The following is a 27,793-nucleotide window of genomic DNA, read 5'->3' as shown; positions in this document are numbered from 1 at the left end:
CCAGGGGGTGGACTGGGAGGCGCTGCTCCAGCGGCAGGTGAAGCCGCCCTTCGTGCCTTCCATCGTGGGGAAGGAGGACGTCAGCAACTTCGACGAGGAGTTCACGACAGAGGCGCCCACCCTGACCCCACCCCGAGAGCCCCGCCCGCTCTCCCGCAAGGAGCAGGAGAGCTTCAAGGACTTTGACTACGTCTCCGACCTCTGCTAGCCCTGCTGCGCCTGGACAGAGGGGGCGCTGTCTGCCTGCCTGTCCGTCTCGGCGCTGCGACCGAGGGAGACTTTGGGCTGTGTGTCTGCCCCTGGACACCTGGACCCTGGACTGTTCCCAGAGCGCTCCCTCCTCTGCTTCCCTGCGTGCTGCCTTCGTCCCTCTCCTTCTCCGGACAAGAGGATGTGGATTAGGTCAGCGGACTCTCGGGAATGACATATTCCCGCGTGCAGGCCGAGCTGCAGAGAAGGAGAGAGGGAGAGGTGACGGGGTTCGAGCAGAGACCCAGCCCCGGTGCGGCAGCTCGTGTGGCATGGGTCCTCAGTGAAGGAGGGAGGAGGGGACTGAGCAGCACAAGGTGTGGTAGGGTGGTGGGCAGGCAGTGTGGCTTTTCCGCCTAAACACTGAGAGAGAGGAGGAGGAGCAAGAGACTTCCGGTTATACTGTGATAGAGGTGGTGAGGGGTGGGGCTGTAGCACCGACCGAAGCCTTAACGTTTCGAGAGCTGTCTTGCGGGGCTGGCATGAGTAGAGCGAGAGGTTTGCAGACTGAAGCCTGCAGCGCTGGAGGAACGAGTCGCTCCAATTATATTTTTAAATGCTTTTAGTACGTGTGTGTGTGTGAACGGGGGGGGGTTATCAAGCAGAGCGGATGAGCAGGACATGAAGGAGACACAACCAGCCGGGATCGGGAGTGGTCACTCCAGACCCAATTCTGAAGGTCCGGATCATGTGGAGTAGAAGTGGTCACTCCAGACCCGATTCTGAAGGTCCAGTTCATGTGGAGAAGGAGTGGTCACTCCAGACCCGATTCTGAAGGTCCGGATCATGTGGAGAAGGAGTGGTCACTCCAGACCCGATTCTGAAGGTCCGGATCATGTGGAGAAGGAGTGGTCACTCCAGACCCGAATCTGAAGGTCAGGTTCACGTGGAGTAGGAGTTGTCACTCCAGACCCGATTCTGAAGGTCCAGTTCATGTGGAGAAGGAGTGGTCACTCCAGACCCGATTCTGAAGGTCCGGATCATGTGGAGAAGGAGTGGTCACTCCAGGGCCAATTCTGAAGGTCCGGTTCATGTGGAGAAGGAGTGGTCACTCCAGACCCGATTCTGAAGGTCCGGATCATGTGGAGAAGGAGTGGTCACTCCAGACCCGATTCTGAAGGTCCAGTTCACGTGGAGTAGGAGTGGTCACTCCAGACCCGATTCTGAGGGTCCGGTTCATGTGGAGAAGGAGTGGTCACTCCAGACCCGATACTGAAGGTCCGGATCATGTGGAGAAGGAGTGGTCACTCCAGACCTGATTCTGAAGGTCCGGATCATGTGGAGAAGGAGTGGTCACTCCAGACCCGATTCTGAAGGTCCGGATCATGTGGAGAAGGAGTGGTCACTCCAGACCTGGTTCTTGTGGAGCTTGTGAAGGTTTGAAAAGTTCTGTTATTATTTTACAGTAAGTGAAATTTTAGTTTCAGGATTTAAAATAATATTAATGATGATATTAACAAAGTTGTGTAAATTATACTGAGTACGTTATGCAGAAAAAACATTGTGGAAGTAGTGAAGGACTGAATGATTAAATTTTTATTTTTACTCTTAATTTTCCTGTTTAATGTATCTTTTTTATAAAGGGCTTTTCTTACACAAGTGTGTTTAGTGTCACTGGGAAAACATACAGCAAGCAGTCTCAGGAATCTCTCTCAGGTGACCCAAAGATCCATGTCACCCCAAAATCAGCATTGTACCAAATTGTACCCCAATAATGGGATCTTATTGAAACCCTTCCAAGAGGAAGTCTCCTGTTTCCTGGACTGGTTTCATTTAACCTTGGCCAGCTGTGCAGTTCATGGGGTTCATGTGGAGTTTTTACAGAAGGTTCCTGCAGGATTTACTCAGGTTTCACAGAGGATTCAGGCTGGATTCATGCAGGGTTCACAGAGGATTCAGGCCGGATTCATGCAGGGTTCACAGAGGATTCAGGCCGGATTTATGGAGGGGTTCACAGGGGATTCAAGCTGGATTCATGCAGGTTTCACAGAGGATTCAGGCTGGATTCATGCAGGGTTCACAGAGGATTCAGGCTGGATTCATGCAGGTTTCACAGAGGATTCAGGCTGGATTCAGGCTGGATTCATGCAGGGTTCACAGAGGATTCAGGCCGGAGTTACGTAAGGTGCAAAGAATTTATGCAGGGTTCACAAAGAGCACATACAGGATTTACGCAGGATTCACACAGGGTTTACAAAGCATTTACACAAGATACACAAGGGGATTGCAGGATTTACCAGGTTTCAAGCTAGATATATGCAGGGTTCACAGAGGGTTCATGTTGTATTTACACAGAAATTACACGGGGTTCACAGTATTTACAGAGGGTTCATGTAGTATTTACACGGGAATTAGAGGGTTCACAGTATTTACACAGGGTTCATGTAGTATTTACACGGGAATTACAGAGGGTTCACAGTATTTACACAGGGTTCATGTAGTATTTACACGGGAATTACAGAGGGTTCACAGTATTTACACAGGGTTCATGTAGTATTTACATGGGAATTACAGAGGGTTCACAGTACAGAGGGTTCACACAGGATTTACTCAGGGTTCACAGGAGGTTCAGGCAGGATTACTCAGGGTTCACAGGGGATTCACATGGGACTAACACAATTCATAAAGGGTTCATGCAGGATTTATGCAGTATTCACAGAAGGCTGGTTCCACAGTCTCTAGTCTGTATTCTCTCTCCTCTCACACAGTGTCCACAGAATCCTGTCTGTATCTCTCCTCTCACACATACTGTCCACAGTCTCCTGGCTGTAGCTCTCCTCTCACACATACTGTCCACAGCCTCTGTGGAGTGACAACATCTTTCCCCATAATTCTGAAACAAATTCACCCGTGATACAACAGCACTAATGATAATGATTAGAGATACAATGTGTTCTATAATTATACTCTGAAAAAAAATCCTACGAAATATGTTGATTTGTCAGTCCTCCAGGACCACGTGAGGCGCTCTAACACGGCATATTACTCTTATTTTAAACAAGTACAAAATGTCCCAATACAGTGTTTATTTGTCTCCACAATGGTAGAGTGCATTCCTCTCATAATGTCAGTATCATTGTATTTATCGTCATCATTATCATGAGGGTTGTCTCTGTCGGTTCGTAAATGCTACACTGTCTGGATATCTATGGCACCGGATAGTTGGTAGTGTAGTCATCCACTATCCCAGCATGCCACTGAGGGAGAGTCTGTGGAGAGATTGTGCGCACTCGATGGTACCTCTCAGTTTTTCCAAAATGTCGTCGTTGGAGCAGAGACTCTCCCGAATCGAGGAGAAATTAAAACAGGAGAATAAAGAAGCGCGAAGGCGCATCGACCTCAACATCGATATGAGCCCGCAGCGTGCCCGACCCCGACCCAGTGAGTCTTGGAGCCGGTAGAGCCGGGAGCGGTGGTGGGGGCCGGCAGGAATTCGGGACAGGGACGGGGAGAGGGAGGGGAACGAGGAGGAGGGGAGATCGAAAATCTGTAGACATTTCTACACAAACCGCAGCGCCCGCCGGACCCTGGGTGCCGGACGGGTCCGGTATTCGGGACCTGAAGCGGACACGAGTGAAGTTCGTCTGCGGTTTGCGGGTCTGGACTCGGACCTGCAGGCCGCGGCTCTGCCTGGTCGTCCAGTCCCGTCGCTTCCCGGCGCCGCTGTCTGGTTTCTTGTTTTTTTTTTTTTCAGTTTCATTTCATTTTCGGGCTTAGTGGTTTAAAATGTGACCAAGGAAGCGGCAGGGCGGCCCTGTCGCCTCCTGTAAACACCGCAGCCGTGACGGGACCGCCGTGGCGCGACCTTGTGACGGGTTAAGTTACGTTGCAGCTTCTGTCTTGGACTTGAGCACAAAGCTCAGCAAGACGCGTGAAAACATCCGTACGGGTGTCAGCTCCTGTCTCGCAGGCGTGTTTGAGAAGGTCTGTAGGTGGAGGAGCTGTCTTCACTCCGCAGAAGAGTGCCGGGATTGTAAACCCGTGTGTTTGGATTGGCTTGCGTTTGTCGGTCATCTGAAATAGAAAGTAGTCATTCGGCATGTTAAACGTGGTTGTCTGTCTGACAGTGGCATAGTTTACTGATATGCACACAGCAGTACAGGGAGAGACAGGAGACAGGACAGGATCCCTCAGTTCTACATGTGCAATAGGACAGGAGACCAAGGAAGTAACAGAATCCTTCAGTGAGAAACGCACAGTAGGACAGTAGACACTGGAGCTAAAACACTGGCACCATAATTATAGATGAACACACCGAAGGAGTTGTTTCTTCTATCCCGCCTCCTGGGTTTGTTGATTGTAGAAACAGCATTTACTCGTGGGGTCACTGCGAGAGTAGCTGTGTGTGTGCAAGTGATGCAAAGCGGTGCACACGGCGATTACAACCGTGTATGCTGTAGTTTGCATAGCTGTCTGTGGATATACAGTGTGTATATTTCATTATAACCGTGTGTAGCAGTGTACATTATGCACAGCTGGTTATAGCAGACTGGACAGTGTGTGGAAGTGGACAGTGTATACGGCTGGTTATAGCAGACTGGACAGTGTATACGGCTGGTTATAGCAGATTGGACAGTTGGTATGGCTGGTTATAGCAGAGTGGACAGCGTGTACAGAATTGGATAGTGTACGGCTGGTTAAAGCACTGGACAGTGTGTATAGAAGTGGACTTTGTACAGCTGGTTACAACAGTGTGGCCAGTCTGTATGGAAGAGGACAGTGAGTACAGCTGGTTATTGCAGTGAGGACAGTGTGTATATAAGTGGACAGTGTGTACAGCTGGTTATAGCAGTGCAGTCTCTAAGTATTTGGACAATGTTGGTTGTTTTGGCTACTCCAGCACATTGGATTTGAAATGAAACAATGACTATGAGGTTAAAGTGCAGAATGTCAGCTTTAATTCAAGCGTATTTACGTCTATATTGGGTGAACCATATAGGAATCACAGCCCTTTTTATACATAGTCCTCCCATTTCAAGGGACCAAAAGTAATTTGACACATTAACATAATCTTAAATAAAATGGTCATGTTTAGTACTTTGTGGCAAGTCCTTTGCAGTTGATGATTGCCTGAAGTCTGCGACCCGTAGACATCACCAGAAGCTGGGTAACTTCCCTGGTGATGCTCTGCCAGGCCTGTAATGCAGCCATTTTCAGTTCCTGCTTGTTTCGGGGGCTTTTTGCCTTTAGTCTTCAGTAAGTGAAATGCATGCTCAGTGGGATTCAGGTTGGGTCATTGACTTGGCCAGTCAACAACGTTCCACTTCTTGACCCTGAAAAACCCCATAGTTGCTTTGGCAGTATGTTTGGGGTCATTGTCCTGCTGCAAGGTGAAGTGTAGTCCAATGAGTTTTGTGGCATTTGGTTGGATTTGAGCAGATAAGATGCTTCTGTACACTTCAGAATTCATCCTGCTGCTGCTGTTGGCTTACTTGTCTTTATTAATAATAATAGCTTACATTTATATAGCGCTTTTCTGGACACTCCACTAAAAGCGCCTTTTCTGGACACTCCACTAAAAGCGCCTTACAGGTAATGGGGAATCCCCTCCACCACCACCAATGTGCAGCCTCACCTGGATGATGCGACGGCAGCCATAGTGCGCCAGGACGCTCACCGCACATTAGTGATCAGTGGGGAGGAGAGCAGCCAATTAAGCCAATTTGTAGAGGGGGATTGTTAGGAGGCCATGATTGATAAAGGCCGATGGGAAATTTGGCCAGGACGCCGGGGTTACACCCCTACTATTCTCGAGAAACGCCCTGGGATTTTTAATGACCACAGAGAGTCAGGACCTTGGTTTTACGTCTCATCCGAAGGACGGCGCCTGTTTACAGTGTAGTGTCCCCGTCACTACACTGGGGCTTTAGGACCCACATGAGCCGCAGGGTTAGCGCCCCCTGCTGGCCCCACTAACGCCTCTTCCAGCAGCAACCTTAGTTTTTCCCAGGAGGTCTCCCATCCAGGTACTGACCAGGCTCACACCTGCTGAGCTTCAGTGGGCTGCCAGTTGTGAGTTGCAGGGTGATATGGCTGCTGGTATTGGTGATGTGACTGCCAGTTCCACTGGTTCCACTGGCGGCCATACATGCCCAAGCCACGACACTACGTCCACCATGTTCCACAGATGAGGTGGTATGGTTTGGATCATGAGCAGTTCCCTTTTTTCTCCACACTTTCCTGTCTCCATCACTCTAGTACAGGTTCATCTTCGCCTCATCTGTTCATGAGACTTTGTCCCAGAACTCCACAGGCTTTTTTATGTACTTCCTAGCAAACTGTAACCTGGCCTTTCTGTGTTTGAGGCTTACCTTACCAGTGGTTTGCGTCTTGTGGTGAACCTCTGAGGTCATGCTGGTGTATTCTTCTCTTTATGGTGGTCTTTGACACATCTATGCCTACATGGAGAGTGTTCTCGATCTGTTCAGCAGTCGAAAAGGGGTTTTTCTTCACGATTGAAAGTATTCCTCTGTCATCCACTACTGTGGTCTTCTGTGGTCTACCAGGTCGTTTGCTGTTGCTAAGCTCACCAGTGCGTTCTTGCTTCCTAACAATGTACCAGACAGTTGATTTTGACACACCTAATGTTTTGGCTACGTCTCTGATTGGTTTATTCTGATGTTTCAGCCTCATGATGGCCTGTTTTACTGGCATTGACACTTCTGTGGTCTTCATGTTGAGAGGCAACAGCAACAGACTCCGGATGCAAATGCCACGTCTAGAATCAACTCGAGACCTTTTGTGCATGAACTAACGATGCAACAACACACAGAAACTGAGCAGCCACTTGTCTAATTACTTTTGATCCCTTGAAATGGGAGGACTACATATAAAAAGGGCTGTGATTCCTATATGGTTCACCCAATATAGACGTAAATACCCTATAATTAAAGCTGACATTCTGCACTTTAACCTCATAGTCATTGTTTCATTTCAAATCCAATGTGCTGGAGTACAGAGCCAAAACAACCAAAATTGTGTCACTGCCCAAATACTTAGGGACTGCACTGTAGCTGTGTGCACAGTGTGTGTGGGAGTGGACAGTGTGAACAGCTGGTTATAGCAGAGTGGACAGTGTGAACAGCTGGTTATAGCAGAGTGGACAGTGTGAACAGCTGGTTATAGCAGAGTGGACAGTATGTACAGCTGGTTTTAGCAGTGTGCACAGTAATATGTGCACAGTTGTGCAGCAGTGTGCACAGCAATGTGTGCGGCAGTATATACAGTTGTACAGCAGTGTGTACAGTAATGTGTGTGTCTTCTCTCTCCTCTCCCTGTCCAGTCATCGTGATCCAGCTCAGTCCCGCTCCAGCCCCCTCCCAGCGCGCAGGTACCATTTCAATACATCCCTCACTCCGGCCACTGCAGCCCTATACCCTCTCTCTCTCTCTCCGTCCAGCCTGTCCGTCCCTCTCTCTCTCTCTCCGTCCAGCCTGTCCGTCCCTCTCTCTCTCTCTCTCCGTCCAGCCTGTCCCTCCCTCTCCCTCTCCCTCCCTCTCTCTCCATCTAGCCTGTCCCTCCCTCTCCCTCTCTCTCTCCGTCCAGCCTGTCCCTCTCTCTCTCTCTCTCTCTGTCCAGCCTGTCCCTCCCTCTCCCTCTCCCTCTCTGTCCAGCCTGTCCCTCTCCCTCTCCCTCTCTGTCCAGCCTGTCCCTCTCTCTCTCTGCACTGCTGCCTTCTGTGGGCTCCTGTTCCTCCAGCCCCACTCAGTATAGCTCATTCCTCACTCCAGCTATTCCTCCACTCTTCCCCTCTTCCTTTCTGTCCTGTCTCTGTCCAGACCATCCCTCAGTCCCCCTCCCCTCATTCTTTCTCCTCTCTGGCACCCCCTGTCTACGTTTGGGTGCAGTGGCGGGACTAGTGTGCGTGTTGGTATTAACCCCTGGTTTGCTGTATTGGCGAGACACTCAGCATGTCAGCTTCACAGCAGTGCATGGCGCCCTACAGACGCGTCTTAACTCTGCGTCACCTGCCTGCCCGCCGCCCCTCTGTGCCTTGAGCTCTCTCTCTCCCTCTGTCTGGATTGGATTTCCCCTTGGCGAGCTCAGGAGCTGTCCGGTGACCGTCGTGGGCTCTCTGCGGCTGTACCCCCGTCCTGTTTGCGCGCGACTGTACTCTGCCGACAAACGATGGGTGTCATGGCGTAACCGGGGGCCGGTGTTTGCCAGCGCTGACTAACTGACTAACCGAGTCCTCGCCCTGCTGAGATCTGCGCCGGGAGTCGCCGAGAGGCGAGGCTGCCGGCTCGCGGCAGAGAGCGCGGGGCCTGGTCGCGTGGGCCGGCCGCCGGGCCGCGGCTCTGCACGAGCTCCCTGTGAGCCGCCGGCGCTCCAGGGCGGAGAAACGGAGCACAGAGCGGTTGAGGAGTCCCCCTGTTGTAGCCGGGCGGGGTGGGGGGTGGGCTTGAGCGTGTTGCACAGGGTTCAGCACACCTGTACTGGGCTGTCCTGTACGCAGTGGTCTTCAGAGTGCTGTGCAGCACACATAGCCACCCCCCATCCCACCCTTGGGTCGGCTGAGAAAGCTAGTTATTCTGTCTACTAAGTGTGTGTCAAGCAATCAGTTTGTGGTTTCAGTAAAGAGTGAGGCTGTCAGGATTAAAAGCAGTGGTCAAGAGATTGATCACATGGCTCGGCAGCTTGTTCCACGCTCCCACCGCCGTCCGGGTAAAGAAGTGCCTCCTGTTCCCTCTGAGTGACCCTTATGGAAAAGGGGACCTCTTGAGGAGCGTTTAGAGGTTGGAGTGGCAGAGTCCTCGCGCGCTGTGAAACTGCATCCTCACGGACTGAGCTGAGATCGCCTGGTGCATGCTGGGACATGCTAACACTCACCGCTAATTTATTTTTTGTTTTAATTTACTTCATAGTTCAGTTTTCTTTTAACTGCCTTTTAATACAAAAATTAACAGACAGCAGTCTGAGACTCTCCAGGCTGGACTGGACTGACTGTACTGTGAGCTGGATTAGTTACTGAGACTATAATCAGACCCACACTGACAGAGCAGACTGAGACTCTCCAGGCTATACTAGACTGACTGTACTGTGAGCTGGATTAGTTACTGAGATTATAATCAGACTCATACTGTTACTAACAGAGCCGTACTCCATACTGTACTGGACTGGACTGACTGTACTGTGAGCTGGATAAATTACTAACTGAGATTATAATCAGACTCCACTGACTCTGACAGAGCAGTCTGAGACTCTCCAGGCTGGAGTGGACTGACTGTACTGTGAGCTGGATTAATAACTAACTGATAATTAAATCGGACTCCACTGACAGAGCAGTCTGAGACTCTCCAGGCTGGACTGGACTGACTTTACTGTGATCTTAATTAGTTATTTACTGAGATTATAATCAGATTCGCACAGTGTCCTGTTGCAGATGGTGTTTCTCGAGCTGAGTAAGGAACTGAAGGACAAGTTTGATCTGTTGATTGACACGCTGTGCTCTGTCTCTCCCTTAAACCCCACTTCCTGCCTGTCTTCCTGCTGCCCATCCCCACCTCCCTCCCCTCGCCCCTCGCCGCCTCTCCCTCTCTCTCCCCAGCTCTCCAGCTCCCCCTGGCCAATGACGGGGGCAGTCGGTCGTCGTCATCGGAGAGTTCCCCCCAGCACCACTCGCACCCGAGCCGCCCACGCCACATGCTGACTCTACCCACTCCCCCCTACAGCCTGCAGAAGAGCTTGGAGAAGTAAGATTCCCCTGGGTACTTGCACCTGAACTAGATTCAAAGTCAGGCCTGGTAGTCAAACTCCCAGTTCTCAGCAGTGTGATCCACTCCAGGTTTTACAGGGTCGTCATTCAGACTCCCAGCACACAGCAGGTTGATCCACTCCAGGTTTTACCATCAGATGTAGTGTATTTGAATAAACCAGAACATGTACTGGGTATGTTGTGATTATAATTTTAACTAAATGTGAGTAGACAGAAGTGAGGTTTAAATAAAGTTGTTCTATATCTGCTCATCATCATCATCCTCAGACCTGTAGAGTAACTGTAGAGACACTCAGTCCAGCTCTTCTGTATCTTCACATTAACACTCCATCATCATCATCCTCAGACCTGTAGAGTAACTGTAGAGACACTCAGTCCAGCTCCTCTGTATCTTCACATTAACACCCCATCATCATCATCCTCAGACCTGTAGAGTAACTGTAGAGACACTCAGTCCAGCTCCTCTGTATCTTCACATTAACATTCCATCATCATGCTCAGACCTGTAGAGACACTCAGTCCAGCTCCTCTGTATTTTCACACCGTATATCATCTGTAGAGTAGCTGTACAGCTCATCCGTGTCTGCGCTCTCCCCTCTCTCACTGTACATCCCGTACTGTGCAGCAGTGTGTTGTGCTCTGGGTGAGCAGTGCTGTCCCTCTCTCTCTTGCGCAGTGCGGAGATCGACCAGAAGCTGCAGGAGATCATGAAGCAGACGGGATACTTGAAGATCGACGGCCAGGTCAGTGCCAGGATCTCCTGCGATTGCACAGCAGGTCTTTTGGTCCAGCAGGGCTCAGAACATGAGAGACGGGGTGCTGTTCGGCCTCGGCCTGTGGAAGTGTCTCCCGGCACGTTCCCTTGGGTCTTGGCTCCTCGGACGGCCCGAGGCTCCTCTCCAGTCGGCCCGAGTCCCCCAGCAGGGCTCTGCGGAGACCCTGACAGTGTTGCTGGCCAAATTATGGCTGATCATAGTCTAGTGGCTTTTAGACGCATCCTTTGTCCATAGGGATGCTGGACAGTAGCCATTGTGCGTTTTCTCTGTGGTCGGGTGAGCCGGTGCAGAGCAGACGGGTGACAGTTTCTGACGGGCCGTTGTGATATCGTTGCTCGTTTGTGATGATGTCGTTGTTGTGTGCGCCCCAGAGGTACCCAGCCGAGGTCAGTGACCTCATCAACGAGGGGGAGATCGGCAGCGGCACCTGTGGACAGGTGTTCAAAGTGCGGTTCAAGAAGACCGACCACATCATCGCCGTCAAGGTCAGCACACACACGCTGGGAGTGAGGGAGCCCCTCACTGGGAGGGAGTGAGGCGCTCAGTGAGAGAGGCAGCACTTCTCTGTGGGGGAGATTGAGAGGGAAAGGCATTCAGCTTGGGAAAGTGAGACAGAGTGAGCCCTTCACCTGGGGAGAGAGAGTGAGACGTTGTTAAGAGATAGATAGTCAGTCTGAGAGCCCCAGATTAGAACTGACAGGAATAAATCTGAATCCTGTTGCTCTCATTCTTATTTTTGTAACATTGGTGACTGATGTCAGGATTGATTTTACTTTCAATTGTTTTAGCAAATGCGACGGACGGGCAACAAGGACGAGAACAAGAGGATCCTGATGGACCTGGATGTGGTTCTGAAGAGCCACGACTGTCCCTACATCATACAGTGCTATGGCGCCATTGTCACTAATGTGAGCAGAGACAGGCACCGGGGGGGGCAGAGATGGGTCCTAGGGATGGGTGGAGCCTGGCCCTGGGGGGTGGAGATTGTCATGGGGGTGGAGTCTGAAACGAGGGGGTGGGGAATAGGCAGGCATTGTGGGGTAGGAATAGACTTGCAGAGGCACAGTGGGGGGTAGGTGGAGACCTGCAGACCTGATTTAAGATTTTAAATTTGGACACCGTGTGAAACTACTGCTCTGATTTGGTCTTTTCCTCTTTCTTAACACACTATATACACATGTGAACGTGTGTTTGTTTCTCTCTGTATTCTCACTGCATGTGCAGACGGACGTGTTTATTGCCATGGAGCTGATGGGGACATGTGCAGAGAAGCTTAAGAAGAGGATCCAGGGACCCATCCCTGAGCGCATCCTGGGAAAGATGACCGTAGCCGTGAGTGTCTCCAGTGTCTGTGTGTAGATAGTGAAGGCCCTGCTGTATCTGAAGGAGAAGTGTGTTCTCTCTCTCTCTGTCTGTGTGTAGATAGTGAAGGCGCTGCTGTATCTGAAGGAGAGGTGTGTTCTCTCTCTCTGTCTGTGTGTAGATAGTGAAGGCCCTGCTGTATCTGAAGGAGAGGTGTGTTCTCTCTCTCTTTCTGTGTGTAGATAGTGAAGGCCCTGCTGTATCTGAAGGAGAGGTGTGTTCTCTCTCTCTGTCTGTGTGTAGATAGTGAAGGCCCTGCTGTATCTGAAGGAGAAGCATGGTGTGATCCACAGAGATGTCAAGCCCTCCAACATCCTCCTGGATGCCAAGGGCCAGATCAAGCTCTGTGACTTCGGCATCAGTGGCAGGCTGGTTGACTCCAAAGCTAAGACCCGCAGTGCTGGCTGTGCAGCATACATGGCGGTGAGTATACCAATGAATTCTGCACTCCACAATACTGTAAAATGTGCTTAAACAGTTTTGGAGGTTAGAAACCTGCATGTTGGGTGTTAGTAAAATTGTGGAAATTGTGCAGTGTTAATATTTTATCTCTGAGTGACCTGCTGTGTGTGTACGGTGTGGGTCCCCTCTGTGTGACCTGCTGTGTGTGTACAGTGTGGGTCCCCTCTGTGTGACCTGCTGTGTGTTTAGTGTGGGTCCCCTCTGTGTGACCTGCTGCGTGTACAGTGTGGGTCCCCTCTGTGTGACCTGCTGTGTGTGTACAGTGTGGGTCCCCTCTGTGTGACCTGCTGTGTGTGTACAGTGTGGGTCCCCTCTGTGTGACCTGCTGTGTGTTTAGTGTGGGTCCCCTCTGTGTGACCTGCTGCGTGTACAGTGTGGGTCCCCTCTGTGTGACCTGCTGTGTGTGTACAGTGTGGGTCCCCTCTGTGTGACCTGCTGTGTGTGTACAGTGTGGGTCCCCTCTGTGTGACCTGCTGCGTGTACAGTGTGGGTCCCCTCTGTGTGACCTGCGGTGTGTGTACAGTGTGGGTCCCCTCTGCGTGACCTGCGGTGTGTGTACAGTGTGGGTCCCCTCTTGCATGACCTGCGGTGTGTACAGTGTGAGTCCCCTCTGTGTGACCTGCGGTGTGTGTACAGTGTGGGTCCCCTCTGCGTGACCTGCAGTGTGTTTACAGTGTGGGTCCCCTCTGTGTGACCTGCGGTGTGTGTACAGTGTGGGTCCCCTCTGCGTGACCTGCTGTGTGTGTACAGTGTGGGTCCCCTCTGTGTGACCTGCTGTGTGTGTACAGTGTGGGTCCCCTCTGTGTGACCTGCTGTGTGTTTAGTGTGGGTCCCCTCTGTGTGACCTGCTGCGTGTACAGTGTGGGTCCCCTCTGCGTGACCTGCTGTGTGTGTACAGTGTGGGTCCCCTCTGTGTGACCTGCGGTGTGTGTACAGTGTGGGTCCCCTCTGTGTGACCTGCTGTGTGTGTACAGTGTGGGTCCCCTCTGTGTGACCTGCTGTGTGTTTAGTGTGGGTCCCCTCTGTGTGACCTGCTGCGTGTACAGTGTGGGTCCCCTCTGCGTGACCTGCTGTGTGTGTACAGTGTGGGTCCCCTCTGTGTGACCTGCGGTGTGTGTACAGTGTGGGTCCCCTCTGTGTGACCTGCGGTGTGTGTACAGTGTGGGTCCCCTCTGTGTGACCTGCTGCGTGTACAGTGTGGGTCCCCTCTGTGTGACCTGCTGCGTGTACAGTGTGGGTCCCCTCTGTGTGACCTGCTGCGTGTACAGTGTGGGTCCCCTCTGCGTGACCTGCTGTGTGTGTACAGTGTGGGTCCCCTCTGTGTGACCTGCTGCGTGTGTACAGTGTGGGTCCCCTCTGCGTGACCTGCAGTGTGTGTACAGTGAGGGTCCCCTCTGCGTGACCTGCGGTGTGTGTACAGTGAGGGTCCCCTCTGCGTGACCTGCGGTGTGTGTACAGTGTGGGTCCCCTCTGCGTGACCTGCGGTGTGTGTACAGTGTGGGTCCCCTCTGTGTGACCTGCTGTGTGTGTACAGTGTGGGTCCCCTCTGTGTGACCTGCTGCGTGTACAGTGTGGGTCCCCACTGAGTGACCTGCTGTGTGTGTACAGTGAGGGTCCCCTCTGTGTGACCTGCTGCGTGTACAGTGTGGGTCCCCTCTGCGTGACCTGCAGTGTGTGTACAGTGTGGGTCCCCTCTGTGTGACCTGCTGCGTGTACAGTGTGGGTCCCCTCTTGCATGACCTGCTGCGTGTGTACAGTGTGGGTCCCCTCTGTGTGACCTGCGGTGTGTGTACAGTGTGGGTCCCCTCTGTGTGACCTGCGGTGTGTGTACAGTGTGGGTCCCCTCTGTGTGACCTGCGGTGTGTGTACAGTGTGGGTCCCCTCTGTGTGACCTGCTGCGTGTACAGTGTGGGTCCCCTCTGTGTGACCTGCTGCGTGTACAGTGTGGGTCCCCTCTGCGTGACCTGCAGTGTGTGTACAGTGTGGGTCCCCTCTTGCATGACCTGCTGCGTGTACAGTGTGGGTCCCCTCTTGCATGACCTGCTGCGTGTGTACAGTGTGGGTCCCCTCTGTGTGACCTGCTGCGTGTACAGTGTGGGTCCCCTCTGCGTGACCTGCAGTGTGTGTACAGTGTGGGTCCCCTCTTGCATGACCTGCTGCGTGTACAGTGTGGGTCCCCTCTTGCATGACCTGCTGTGTGTGTACAGTGTGGGTCCCCTCTGTGTGACCTGCGGTGTGTACAGTGTGGGTCCCCTCTGTGTGACCTGCGGTGTGTGTACAGTGTGGGTCCCCTCTGTGTGACCTGCGGTGTGTGTACAGTGTGGGTCCCCTCTGTGTGACCTGCGGTGTGTGTACAGTGTGGGTCCCCTCTGTGTGACCTGCGGTGTGTGTACAGTGTGGGTCCCCTCTGCGTGACCTGCTGCGTGTACAGTGTGGGTCCCCTCTGTGTGACCTGCGGTGTGTGTACAGTGTGGGTCCCCTCTGTGTGACCTGCGGTGTGTGTACAGTGTGGGTCCCCTCTGTGTGACCTGCTGTGTGTACAGTGTGGGTCCCCTCTGTGTGACCTGCGGTGTGTGTACAGTGTGGGTCCCCTCTGCGTGACCTGCTGCGTGTACAGTGTGGGTCCCCTCTGTGTGACCTGCGGTGTGTGTACAGTGTGGGTCCCCTCTGTGTGACCTGCTGCGTGTACAGTGTGGGTCCCCTCTGTGTGACCTGCTGTGTGTGTACAGTGTGGGTCCCCTCTGTGTGACCTGCTGTGTGAACAGTGTGGGTCCCCTCTGTGTGACCTGCTGTGTGTACAGTGTGGGTCCCCACTGAGTGACCTGCTGTGTGTGTACAGTGTGGGTCCCCACTGAGTGACCTGCTGTGTGTGTACAGTGTGGGTCCCCTCTGTGTGACCTGCTGTGTGTACAGTGTGGGTCCCCTCTGTGTGACCTGCGGTGTGTGTACAGTGTGGGTCCCCTCTGCGTGACCTGCTGTGTGTGTACAGTGTGGGTGCCCTCTGTGTGACCTGCTGTGTGTGTACAGTGTGGGTGCCCTCTGTGTGACCTGCGGTGTGTGTACAGTGTGGGTCCCCTCTGTGTGACCTGCTGTGTGTGTACAGTGTGGGTCCCCTCTGTGTGACCTGCTGTGTGTGTACAGTGTGGGTGCCCTCTGTGTGACCTGCTATGTTTTCTCAGCCTGAGAGGATAGACCCCCCTGACCCCAGCAAGCCAGACTATGACATCAGAGCTGACGTATGGAGTCTGGGCATCTCGCTGGTGAGACTCTCCTCCTTCAGCCTGTCTTCGCTCTGTGCCTGTCTCGCTGGTCTGGCGCAGTGCTTACGTGCAGAACCTCTCTCTGTCCCTCACCCCCTCAGGTGGAGTTGGCGACTGGCCAGTTTCCCTACAAGAACTGCAAGACGGATTTTGAGGTGCTGACCAAAGTTCTCCAGGAAGAGCCTCCCCTGCTCCCTCTCAGCATGGGCTTCTCCCTGGATTTCCAGTCCTTCGTCAAAGACTGGTGAGGGGACCGGCCCACGCACGCCACCAGCTCAGCCAGTCGGTCGCTGCGACAGATGTGCTGATCCGTCTCTCCCTCTGTCTTCACAGCCTTACAAAGGATCACAGGAAAAGGCCAAAATACCACAAGCTGCTTGTAAGTAGTGTGTCTGATGTGTTTTTTTCACACCACTCGGCCTGTCTGTATTAACCCCAGTGTCTCTCTCTCAGTGGTAGTGTACATGACTGTCTGTATAAACCCCAGTGTCTCTCTCTCTCTCAGTGGTAGTGTACATGACTGTCTGTATTAACCCCAGTGTCTCTCTCTCTCTCAGTGGTAGTGTACAGGACTGTCTGTATTAACCACAGTGTCTCTCTCTCTCTCAGTGGTAGTGTACAGGACTGTCTGTATTAACCCCAGTGTCTCTCTCTCTCTCTCTCAGTGGTAGTGTACAGTACAGTCTGTATTAACCCCAGTGTCTCTCTCTCTCAGTGGTAGTGTACAGTACAGTCTGTATTAACCCCAGTGTCTCTCTCTCTCAGTGGTAGTGTACAGTACTGTCTGTATTAACCCCAGTGTCTCTCTCTCTCAGTGGTAGTGTACAGGACTGTCTGTATTAACCCCAGTGTCTCTCTGTCTTGCACAGGAACACAGTTTTATCCGGCGCTATGAGGTTCTGGAAGTGGATGTGGCGGGCTGGTTCCAGGAGGTGATGGAGCGGACAGAGTCACCGCGCACCAGTCAGCTCTACAGCCAACAGCACCTGCATTCGCTGTTCAGCAGGTAGCCAGGAGGGGGCAACACGGAGAGAGGCACAGGGAGGGTGGGTGGGACCCGACGGACAGACAGGCACTCACTGGTGGTGACCGAGTGGCAGTGAGCACAGACAGACGGACAGACACCTGCAGACTCATCCTTGTGTCCTCTCTCTGAGCGTGGGTCTATAATACAGACAGGTGTTTCTCCTCTCTGCTGAGAGGCTCGACATTCAGGTGTCGGATAGCTTTGCAGGCACGTCAGTGCGACGCCAGGATTGCCAAAGCGAACAGAATGGTGCAATAGACAGTACACACAGAGAATTAAGTCATCTGTTTAAGGATGACCTGGAGATCCAGGAGAATTATACAGAACACTTTGACAGGGGTTGTCAACAGGCACACAGAGTGTAGAAATGGCCAGCAGTCCAGGGTCTTCAGACAGCCTCTCTCGGTCTGTGACAGGTTGTGTTATACAGAGTATACAGAGGCCAGTGATTGTTCATCTCTCACACACAGCTGGTCACTCTCACCTACAGTGATTGTCCAGCTCTCTCAGACACACACAGCTGGTCACTCTCATCTACAGTGATTGTCCAGCTCTCTCAGACACACGTAGCTGGTCACTCTCATCTACAGTGATTGTCCAGCTCTCTCAGACACACGCAGCTGGTCACTCATCTACAGTGATTGTCCAGCTCTCTCAGACACATGCAGCTGGTCACTCTCATCTACAGTGATTGTCCAGCTCTCTCAGACACACGCAGCTGGTCACTCTCATCTACAGTGATTGTCCAGCTCTCTCAGACACACGCAGCTGGTCACTCTCATCTACAGTGATTGTCCAGCTCTCTCAGACACACGCAGCTGGTCACTCTCATCTACAGTGATTGTCCAGCTCTCTCAGACACACGCAGCTGGTCACTCTCATCTACAGTGATTGTCCAGCTCTCTCAGACACACGCAGCTGGTCACTCTCACCTACAGTGATTGTCCAGCTCTCTCAGACACACACAGCTGGTCACTCTCATCTACAGTGATTGTCCAGCTCTCTCAGACACACACAGCTGGTCACTCTCATCTACAGTGATTGTCCAGCTCTCTCAGACACACACAGCTGGTCACTCTCATCTACAGTGATTGTCCAGCTCTCTCACGCACAGCTGGTCACTCTCACCTACAGTGATTGTCCAGCTCTCTCAGACACACACAGCTGGTCACTCTCATCTACAGTGATTGTCCAGCTCTCTCACACACAGCTGGTCACTCTCATCTACAGTGATTGTCCACCTCTCTCAGATACACAAAGCTGGTCACTCTCACCTACAGTGATTGTCCACCTCTCTCAGATACACAGAGCTGGTCACTCTCACCTACACTGATTGTCCAGCTCTCTCACGCACAGCTGGTCACTCTCACCTACACTGATTGTCCAGCTCTCTCACGCACAGCTGGTCACTCTCACCTACAGTGATTGTCCATCTCCCTCACACACAGTGCTGGTCACACAGCCTTCAGAACCCCTAGCAGCTCTAACAGTTGTGTGGGTCAGAGGGTGCAGTGTTTCTGCTGCAGAGCTGTGTCTTGTGTCAGTACATTGGGGACCCATGTCTGCATCAGGGCTCTGAGCGCTTGCTTGCTCTGACACTGACCTGGTACAACCTTGCTCAGTGCGGTCGTGAAACGTTTCGCTGTTTATTGTACAGGATGTGCTTTCTTTGTCTTCTCTGGCTCTTTAACAATGAGCTTGCGTCCCACTCGGCGCTCTGCGGCACTGCTGTGGCAGAGGTGGTCTGGAGCGAGCCCCGGTGCGGGAGGGTGAGAATACCCCTCTGGAGCTGCGGACGAGCTGGGCTGACCTTGCCTGCGGAAGACAGGGAGGGACTGGGTGGGAATGTGAAAGACAGGGGAGCTTGTGAGCTCTAGTGGGAGGGAGGTCACACAGCCCGGGAGCCTGGCTATGCAGGAGGCCAGACTCTGTCTCCTCCATCTCCTGCTCTGTGGGCTTAATCCGGCCTCCCTGTCCACGGGCAGAGGGAGCAGGAGTGAGGGCTTGAAGCAGCCTGTTGCAGAACTGAGAGATGAGGACCTCGAGAGAGGGAGCGGCAGCCTGTCTCTGGCAGAGAGAGAGGTCACAGCGGCCTGGAGACTCCCACTCTCCTCTCTCTCTGTCTCCTTCTTTTGTTTGTTTCCTCTCTCTTCTCAAGCTCTGTGCTGCTGCCGCCTTCCCCCACAAAAATGAGAAACACCTGGTTTCTTTTTTGATTTCTTTAAAAAAATCATTGAAGGTACACCAGTAAGGCAGTTAGAATAGAAGACGGTCCAGCAAATCTGTATCTTCACATTAACACTTCATCATCCTCATCATCCTCAGACCTGTAGAGTAACTGTAGAGACACTCAGTCCAGCTCCTCTGTATCTTCACTTTAACACTTCATCATCCTCATCATCCTCAGACCTGTAGAGTAACTGTAGAGACACTCAGTCCAGCTCCTCTGTATCTTCACATTAATACTCCATTATCATCATCCTCAGATCTGTTGAGTAACTGTGGAGACACTCAGTCCAGCTCCTCTGTATCTTCACAGTAACACTCCATCATCATCATCCTCAGACCTGTAGAGTAACTGTAGAGACACTCAGTCCAGCTCCAAATCTAGAACTGGAATAACTCTTGTAAATGTTTTTAGACCTTTAGGGGACTTTGTAATTTCACTGTTGCCTTGTTACAAAGTATAGAAGTATTCTTAGTACACTTGTAGTTTTAAAGTGTTACTAGGCAGATTTTCCCATTTGGATCACGGTGCTGGGATGGAGAGGACTGAAAAGGAGAGAGACGTCTAGATGAAGGAACAGGGCATGTCGACCCAGTGGGAGGGAGAGGGAGAGGGTAAAACCGAAGGGAGGGGTATTTTAAAAGGGCAGAAAGCAAGATGGAGGAAGAGAGAGCAGGAGTTGAAAGCTGGGATAGATGAAATGCAGAGAAACAGAACGTGTGAGAGGGAGAGAGAGAGAGAGGAGACAGCAATGGATAGAGACATCACGGCAGGGGGAGAAAGAGAGGAGTCTAGAGGCTTAATAACTATTGCCTTGAGTCTGTCCAGCACCCTTCATCCCTACGTTAGCGATTCTGAGTGGTGCGTTAAGACAAATTCTCATAGAGTCAGATGTTACTGCCTTATAAAAATCCTACTAACCTCTTACCGTAATTCAATATGTTAAATATAAAAACATAAAATCGAAGTAAATACTATGATTGTATAGACTCACTATCTAGCTGTAACAGATGTGCTTGACAAATTTTTCAGAGAACAAATCTTTTTGTTTTCCCGATATTTTTAAGTTTTCTGAGCTGCGGCTGTCGAGCTGACATCCGAGGTCTCCCGCCCCGGTCCCGACCGGGATCCGCTAAGCTTAGCTTCGGGGTTCTGATGAGATCGGGCTCGGTTCTAATTCCAGGCCCTGCTGAGTCTTCAGGATCCGGGTCGATGTGGGCCAGCCCGGGTTCGGTGAGAGATGATCTGTGCTCTGGACCAGAGAACAGCCCCAACCTGTGGGAGCCTGCTCGCGCTGTCAAACGCAGATCATCTCCTTTACCCTATATATGAATGTATTGTTGCAGACTCGGGCCATTTTGCAAAGACCGTGTGTCACAATGTCACAATAGTCATTTTTTAGTTACTTTTTTTGGTTAAAATTACTTGCCTTTTGACTAATTTATAGGTTAAGCAAGCAGGTTTTACTGCTTTTCTGTGCTGTAAGCCTAAATTGCCTTCATAGTCAGATAGAGTAGGACCACTAGTACAATGTAACTCAGGTTGCGGTGTTAAAAATGACAGGAGCCCTCAGGCTGGAAAGCTGCTTTGTTCATTTCAGCTTGTGCGCTTAGCAACTCAGATGCGGCAGTTTCCAGTCCAGTCCACCAGGTGGCACTGGTCATGTTTCAGCTGTCCAGGAAGAGCAGCTCGCAGTGTCACTTCCTTCATGAGCTGGACTGCGTGTCTCTACTCGTGACCTGATAATGATGGTGATGGAGTGTTAATGTGAAGATACAGTTAAGCTGGACTCAGTGTCTCAGTTACTCTACAGATCTGAGGAGGAGGATGATGATGGTGAAGATGGAGTAATAATGTGAAGCTATGAGCTGGACTGAGTGTTACTCTGCAGATCTATGAAATGACTAGACAGAACCATGTGTCAACATTACAGATGTTTGGTAGCTGTCCAGTAACTACTAACTATTCTGCCTCAACCTCAACTTACAACCTACTCTACCGTAATGTACCGAGCTACAGATTCTTATTAGATATGGTATAGTACAGCCTCTTATTGGACACACTGTATAGACACACCCGCAATAAGACTATTTTTAGAAACAATGTATATACACCAGGAGTGTCTTATTAGACCCTCTGTATAGACACACCTGCAGGACAGACTCATATTGCTCACACTATATAGACACACCTGTAGTACAGACTCATATTGCTCACACTATATAGACACACCTGTTGTACAGACTCATATTGAACACACTATAAAGACACGCCTGCAGGACAGCCTCTTAATGGACACACTGTATAGACACGCCTGCAGGACAGCCTCTTAATGGACACACTGTTTAGACACGCCTGCAGGACAGACTCTTAATGGACACACTATATAGACACGCCTGCAGTACAGACTCTTAATGGGCACACTATATGGGTGGAGCGGTGGCTCTGTGGCTAAGGATCTGTGCCTGTGGCTGGAAGGTTGCCGGTTCAAGTCCCGTGGCTGGCAGAGGAATCCTACTCCTTAGGCCCCTGAGCAAGGCCCTTAACCCCAACTGCTCCAGGGGTGCTGTACAATGGCTGACCCTGCGCTCTGACACCTTGTCTGTGTGTCTCATGGAGAGCATGCTGGGGTATGTGAAAAGACAAATTCCTAATACAATAAATTGTATGTGGCTATAAAGTGACATATATAGTAGACATATATATATATAGACACGCCTGCAGTACAGCCTCTTAATGGAAACACTGTAGACACACCTGCAGTACACACTCTTATTAAAAGCAACATATACCAATGGAAAAAAAGAAACACAACACCTCCCCCTCCCTGTTCCGTGTGGAACAGGCTGAAGAGTGACTCATCCGTGAAGAGGACCTGATGCCACTGCTGACGAGTCTTTCGCAGCCTCTGTCTGGCGTGATGTCTAGGAGGTGTGAGCAGAGGGCCTCTGACAGGCCGCCTTGCTCTAAGGCCAGCAGGATGGAGCCTCACTGTCCTATCGCTGATGCAGGCATTGTGTCTGCTGGCAGTTTCAGCAGCAGTACAGGTGGCAGATCTGAAACGATCTCTCAGATGGACCAGTCTGATGTGTCGGTCACTCGAGGGCGACCGCATCTTGGACGGTCATCTGTCGTGCTGGTCTGCTGAAACCTTCTCGGCAGTCGGGACACAGTGGAGCGGCTTACTCCATAGTGTCTGGCAACACTGGCACTGTATATATACACCTGGAGTGTCTTATTGGATCCTCTTATTGCACACACTGTATAGACACTCCTGCAGTACAGCCTCTTATTAGAAACAATGTATATACACCTCGAGTGTCTTATTAAATCCTGTTATTGGACGCACTGTATAGACACGCCTGCAGTACAGACTCTTATTGGACCCATTGTATAGACACACCTGCAATACAGACTCTTACTGGACACATTGCATAGACTCACCTGCAGTACATACTCTTATTAGACACACTGTATAGACACACCTGCAGTACAGACTCTTACTGGACACAATATAGACCCACCTGCAGTACAGACTCTTATTGGACTCACTGTATAGACCCACCTGCAGTACAGACTCTTATTGGACCCATTACATAGACACACCTGCAGTACAAACTCTTACTGGAGACACTGTATAGATACAGCTGTAGTACAGCCTCTTATTGGACACACTGTATAGACACACCTGGGATACAGACCTATTGTAAAATATTAAACATTATCTTGCATGCAATGTACAGCACCTTAAGAAATGTATAACACTTATTGTCCACCAGTAGTGGTGTACAGATTGAAGGAGCCTCAGCTCTGCCCTGGGAGAGTTTGTCTGTGAGTCTGCTTGCTGTGCAGTCACTGCCTCCTCCTCCACTCTCTCCCTGCGTGTCTGTGCCTGGCTGGGACGCTCCCTTGGCGATGTGGCTTACATCTTTTTACAGAGAAAAGAGCTGCGAGGGAGCAAAGGGGGCTGAGGGCCTGATTTAAATCTCTCCGCTCCGTGTTCGTTCAAGGCACAGCGGCATCAGCCCCAGGCCTCAGCACTGCCGCCTCCTTCCGTGGTTAATTGCTGATTGTTTTAATTAAGGAACTGGATGTGCCCCAGAGCAGATGAGCGTACCAGGTGTTTGATTATTTCTGCCTTAAACACACACACACTCCCAGCCTGCAACCTGAGCATTGATCTGGGATTCACACTGGTTCATTAAACGTTAACGATAAGGCATGGAGCATCAGAGCGTCTTGCTCAAGAGCTTTAATTTATTTGAAATTCTCATTTCATACAAAGAGGTGCTGTCAGTAGTGATGTCTGTCTGGGGCGGGGCGGGGTGGGGCAAGGGCGTGGTCTCAGCAAAGCCTGCTGTCATGGAAACCAACAGGGGGAGGGGGAGGGGTCACAGCGTTACACACCAAAGGTGTCAACAGTACAGAAAAACTGAAAAGAAAATTGTTCTTCTGATGATGCTCTATATATACAAATCTCTGTAGATTAGTCTCTGGAGGGGGCCGTCAGGCCTGTGGCGTCCATACTGAGGGGAGACTCCTTTGGAAACGTTGAGCTGCCAGACAAACTGATTAACCTGCTGGCTTTTTAATTTTAAGAGGGGTTCTTAATAACGGGGGTGGCTAGTGTGGCTCTGGTAAAAGCCCCGATTTTAGACGCGCTCAATCCGACCCGCTGGCACTGCGACCACGCACCTGGGGCACGACCTCAAGACAGAGCTTGGCACTGGTCTTGTTTCTGGAGCCCCCAGTCTTGAGCATTAAGTAGCGGAGGCCGGTCCCCCATGGCGCTGAGCGCAGGAGGGCGAGCGGGGCACAGGAGTGTCCCTGTCAGTGTGACGTCCCTTCCTCCCTCTGTCCCCGAGCGGCTGTCCCCGTGCACTCCAGCGGATGGACGAGGCGGGCGAGCGGGCGGGCGAGCGAGCGTCTGGCTCGCCCGTGGGGCCTGCGTTTCTTCATCCTTCTGCGTCCCAAGCCCCCCCCCCCCCCCAGTGGCACTCCAGTCTAGTGCAGAGGGGACAGGCCTGGAGGAAGTGTCTCGCCAAATCTGAGGCCGGTACCAGAGTCTGGGCTTGTGCCTTGGCCGCCCGCAATGTCAGTAGAACCATTTTCACCCACAGATTCTTTCCCAGCGGCTCCAAGACGGACTCTCCGGGGCTCGCGGGTGAAACTAGCCCCGGTTTCTCCTTAGCCGCCAGCATTCACTTCTGTTGCTGCGTCGCCCCCTGCAGGGCGGGTGCTGCGTGCGCACGCAGTTGGCACTACCCTGAAGGTCCCTGTTGCTGGAGTGTACGGGAACAGCCGCTGGGATGGGGGCGGGCTTCCGGAGTGATTGTCTAAGGATTGTAGGGTGGGGGTAGTTGGGGGAGGGAGGGATTATCGTGAGGTAGGTAGTCCAATGCTGTAACTACATCAATCGCATGTTATTGTCACAGATGTAACTGCTATTGATTTTAGGATAAAGGGGCAAAATGGCAGTGGGGTAAGGGAGGGGTGGGCACACTCTTATCTTTATTTATAATTTTTACATATATATTATATTATATCTTTTGCAAAGTGTTAAAATTGTGTATGCAAGAAAGACACACTTTTGCCTCCGTGACGTCTATTTTTTGAGATTTTCGCCTGGATTAGATATAAATATTTTTTCTCAGCATTGTTGTCTTTTAGAAAGTTGTTCACTTTGATCTGAGCTCTTAATCCTGCAGTGTGTAGGAGAGAGTCTGTCACAGCGCTGGTACAGTGAGGGAAGAGTCAGTGGGGTTCAGTCTGTCACAGCGCTGGTACAGTGAGGAGAGAGTCAGTGGGGTTCAGTCTGTCACAGCGCTGGTACAGTGAGGAGAGAGTCAGTGGGGTTCAGTCTGTCACAGCGCTGGTACAGTGAGGGGAGAGTCAGTGGGGTTCAGTCTGTCACAGCGCTGGTACAGTGAGGAGAGAGTCAGTGGGGTTCAGTCTGTCACAGCGCTGGTACAGTGAGGAGAGAGTCAGTGGGGTTCAGTCTGTCACAGCGCTGGTACAATAAGGAGAGAGTCAGTGGGGTTCAGTCTGTCACAGCGCTGGTACAGTGAGGAGAGAGTCAGTGGGGTTCAGTCTGTCACAGCGCTGGTACAATAAGGAGAGAGTCAGTGGGGTTCAGTCTGTCACAGCGCTGGTACAGTGAGGAGAGAGTCAGTGGGGTTCAGTCTGTCACAGCGCTGGTACAGTGAGGAGAGAGTCAGTGGGGTTCAGCCTGTCACAGCGCTGGTACAGTGAGGAGAGAGTCAGTGGGGTTCAGCCTGTCACAGCGCTGGTACAGTGAGGGGAGAGTCAGTGGGGTTCAGTCTGTCACAGCGCTGGTACAGTGAGGAGAGAGTCAGTGGGGTTCAGTCTGTCACAGCGCTGGTACAGTGAGGAGAGAGTCAGTGGGGTTCAGTCTGTCACAGCGCTGGTACAGTGAGGAGAGAGTCAGTGGGGTTCAGTCTGTCACAGCGCTGGAACAGCTGGTACACACTTCTCTGTGTGGAATCAGAGGTGACCCCAAGTTTGTGCTGCTGCTGTCTGTCTGCGTATGTGACTGGCAGGGTCAGGTGCTGTAAAGAGCACCAGGGTCTGCAGTGTGGCTGACGTACACTGTGTAATTCTGTGTGTTTGATTCAGGGCAATGATTAATCACACCAAATACATAAAATACTCAAGTCCCCTTTCTGCAGAAGATGAGAATGAAAGGAGTGTTTCTGGGTGTAATACTGGTTTCTTACCCAACACGACAAAGGTGTGTCTTTTCTTCTGAGAGAGGAGAGTGAATTCACTGCTAAACTGTTGTTGTTGGTTTTGTGTATTTTAATTTAATTTTTTAACTGTTACTGTCTGGATTTCCTGCCTTGGTCAGTCCTGTAGGGGCAGCCCTTCCCCTCTGCCCCACAGACAGCCCCAGCCCCTCCCCCCCTGTCCTGTGGGGGGCGTGAGCGCACCCACAAAGCTTCTGTTCACAGACAGTGGATAGGAAACCGCAGATACTGATTGTGTTATTGAAACTTGTTGTCTTTGCTGTTATTTCAGGGTTAAAAAAAATGAATCTAAATCTTTGAAAGCGCTGCTGCTGGGTTTTCTCTGGCTGGGGTTTGCTGGGTTCTCTCGGGCTGGGGGCCTGGTGCCCCCGGAGGAGACGTACGGCTTTTCTCTCCAAGTGTCAGGAAAAAAAAGATGAGGGAAATGAAAGTACACTTCATTGTTTTTGGAGTTCTGGGATTAATCAGCACAGGCTGGAGCTGTGGTTTCTCTCCAAGAGCCAAATTTCCACTGGGAGAGTGAATCCCAGCACCCCCCTCCCCCTGACTGTGATAGCTGGACACTGCTTTCTGAGTCAGAAGCATCTCTCGTTTCCAGGAGTGGAGAGCCAGGGGAGAGAGAGGGAACACAGAGACCTAGAGAGAGACACACAGACGGGGATACCCATACACACTTTAACAGGCATGCACACATAGACAGGGGTACTCGGACACATATGCTAACAGAAATGCACACGCAAACAGACAAGTACACTGACAGACACCCACAAATTTGCAGCAGTTGAAGAACAGTGTGTTTCTCTGTACAGTGCTGCACAATGTGTGTCTGTTTACCTGTCCCAAGACCATATAGCCCAGCAGCCCCAGAACAAAGCCATCCCAGACAGACCCTCCCTCTCTGTTCTGGGAAGCACAGGGAAGGCCTGCCGTTATTTCCAAGAAACATGGTCAGGTCTGTTTGTACTCGTCCAGACAGTTATTCTTCATGTTAGTAGGAGGCAGCACAGACAATGGAAGATCGATCTACCATCCCATCTAACTAATTCCCTTCCCAAAAAAAGCACTTTGGAGCAAATTTATAATGGTGATGATTTGCTAATGCTAAATCAGTTATTGCAAAAATCTTTTTTTTTTTCAAAGCTCAAGCCAATCATGCCTATCTTTGCACTGCTGCGTTGATTAACCAATAGAAGAGTCCGTTCCTGCTTAGGGGCGGGGTTTACCCCGGAAAGGGGGAGGGGTTGATGTATTGGGTGTGTCATTTGGGGGAAGGGGCGGGGCTTTAACAGTACAATGATTTGCATGGTTTCTGTTGAAAATGGGAAAAATACAAATTACAAGGCCTCATAGTTATTTATATCACACCTCCTATCCTACGTGTTTGTCCATTTGTGAAACTGTAAAGCTGTGTTGTTGTATCCCGTTTCCATTTTATTGTTTAATTATTTTTTGTTTTCCCTGTCTTGTCTCCTTGATATTTCAAAAAGAAGAAATGCCATTATATTGTGAATACCTCAGGATTTTTTGAGAAATAAAGCAAAATTTAAAAAAATGAATAAAAACTTCCTAAAAGTTTGTGTTGCGGGCTAGCCTGTTTATTTTCCTGCTCTCTTTCTCTGTTTTCACTTACAACAATGTGTCGTGTAATCAGTCTGCCGGTGTACAGCACTTTCACATACACAGCACCAACACTTCAGTAGGCGAGAGAGCTTGCAGCCGAGAGGAGCCCGGCTGGCCCATGTCTCTTCTGCAGTCACCAGAAGCACTCTGATCAAAGGACCTCGCCCGGGCTCCTTTCAAGACATTAAGGAATCGACTTCAACAGTGCGGCCAGGCAGCTTGTTCTCTACACCTGCATCCATTTGTGTAAAGAAGTGCCTCCTGCCCTCGCTTCTAAACACACATCCCCGTGTGTGTTCTCCTGGGAAGCGCTGAAGACATCCCCTGG

The 27,793-nt window shown here is 51.2% G+C and overlaps 2 protein-coding genes across 15 annotated transcripts in view; both read left to right on the top strand.

Moving 5' to 3' along the window:
* LOC148649989 (serine/threonine-protein kinase N1-like) overlaps positions 1-1,801 on the top strand; it is a 54,560-nt gene extending 52,759 nt beyond the window's left edge. For 5 of the 8 annotated variants that reach the window (XM_088603279.1, XM_088603277.1, XM_088603276.1 and 2 more), the window contains exon 22: positions 5-1,801. In XM_088603279.1, coding sequence (XP_088459405.1) covers positions 5-208 — 204 coding nt within the window. In that variant the 3' untranslated portion in view covers positions 209-1,801. The remainder of the gene's footprint in view (positions 1-4) is intronic. The other 3 variants (XR_015925993.1, XR_015925991.1, XR_015925992.1) reach the window with 3 other exon arrangements.
* Positions 1,802-3,425: 1,624 nt separating this feature from the next.
* Positions 3,426-27,420, top strand: map2k7 (mitogen-activated protein kinase kinase 7). Of its 7 annotated transcripts, none has more exons than XM_088603288.1 (13): positions 3,426-3,630; positions 7,532-7,579; positions 9,797-9,941; positions 10,641-10,707; positions 11,112-11,225; positions 11,529-11,648; positions 11,965-12,072; positions 12,346-12,525; positions 15,744-15,824; positions 15,926-16,068; positions 16,158-16,203; positions 16,694-16,830; positions 24,199-27,420. In XM_088603288.1, the coding sequence occupies exons 1-13, from the start codon at positions 3,441-3,443 to the stop codon at positions 24,416-24,418; spliced, it is 1,599 nt and encodes a 532-aa protein (XP_088459414.1). In that variant the 5' UTR covers positions 3,426-3,440; the 3' UTR covers positions 24,419-27,420. The 7 variants fall into 7 exon arrangements, with proteins under 7 accessions (XP_088459414.1, XP_088459421.1, XP_088459416.1 ...); XM_088603295.1 differs by lacking the exon at positions 24,199-27,420 and adding an exon at positions 20,146-22,437; XM_088603293.1 differs by lacking the exon at positions 3,426-3,630 and adding an exon at positions 4,094-4,173.
* The last annotated feature ends 373 nt before the right edge of the window (positions 27,421-27,793 follow it).

This window comes from Lepisosteus platostomus, chromosome 13 (assembly GCF_059453375.1).
Source record: "Lepisosteus platostomus isolate fLepPlt1 chromosome 13, fLepPlt1.hap1, whole genome shotgun sequence".
Lineage (NCBI taxonomy): Eukaryota > Metazoa > Chordata > Actinopteri > Semionotiformes > Lepisosteidae > Lepisosteus > Lepisosteus platostomus.
This window is presented reverse-complemented; position numbering and strand designations above follow the sequence as displayed.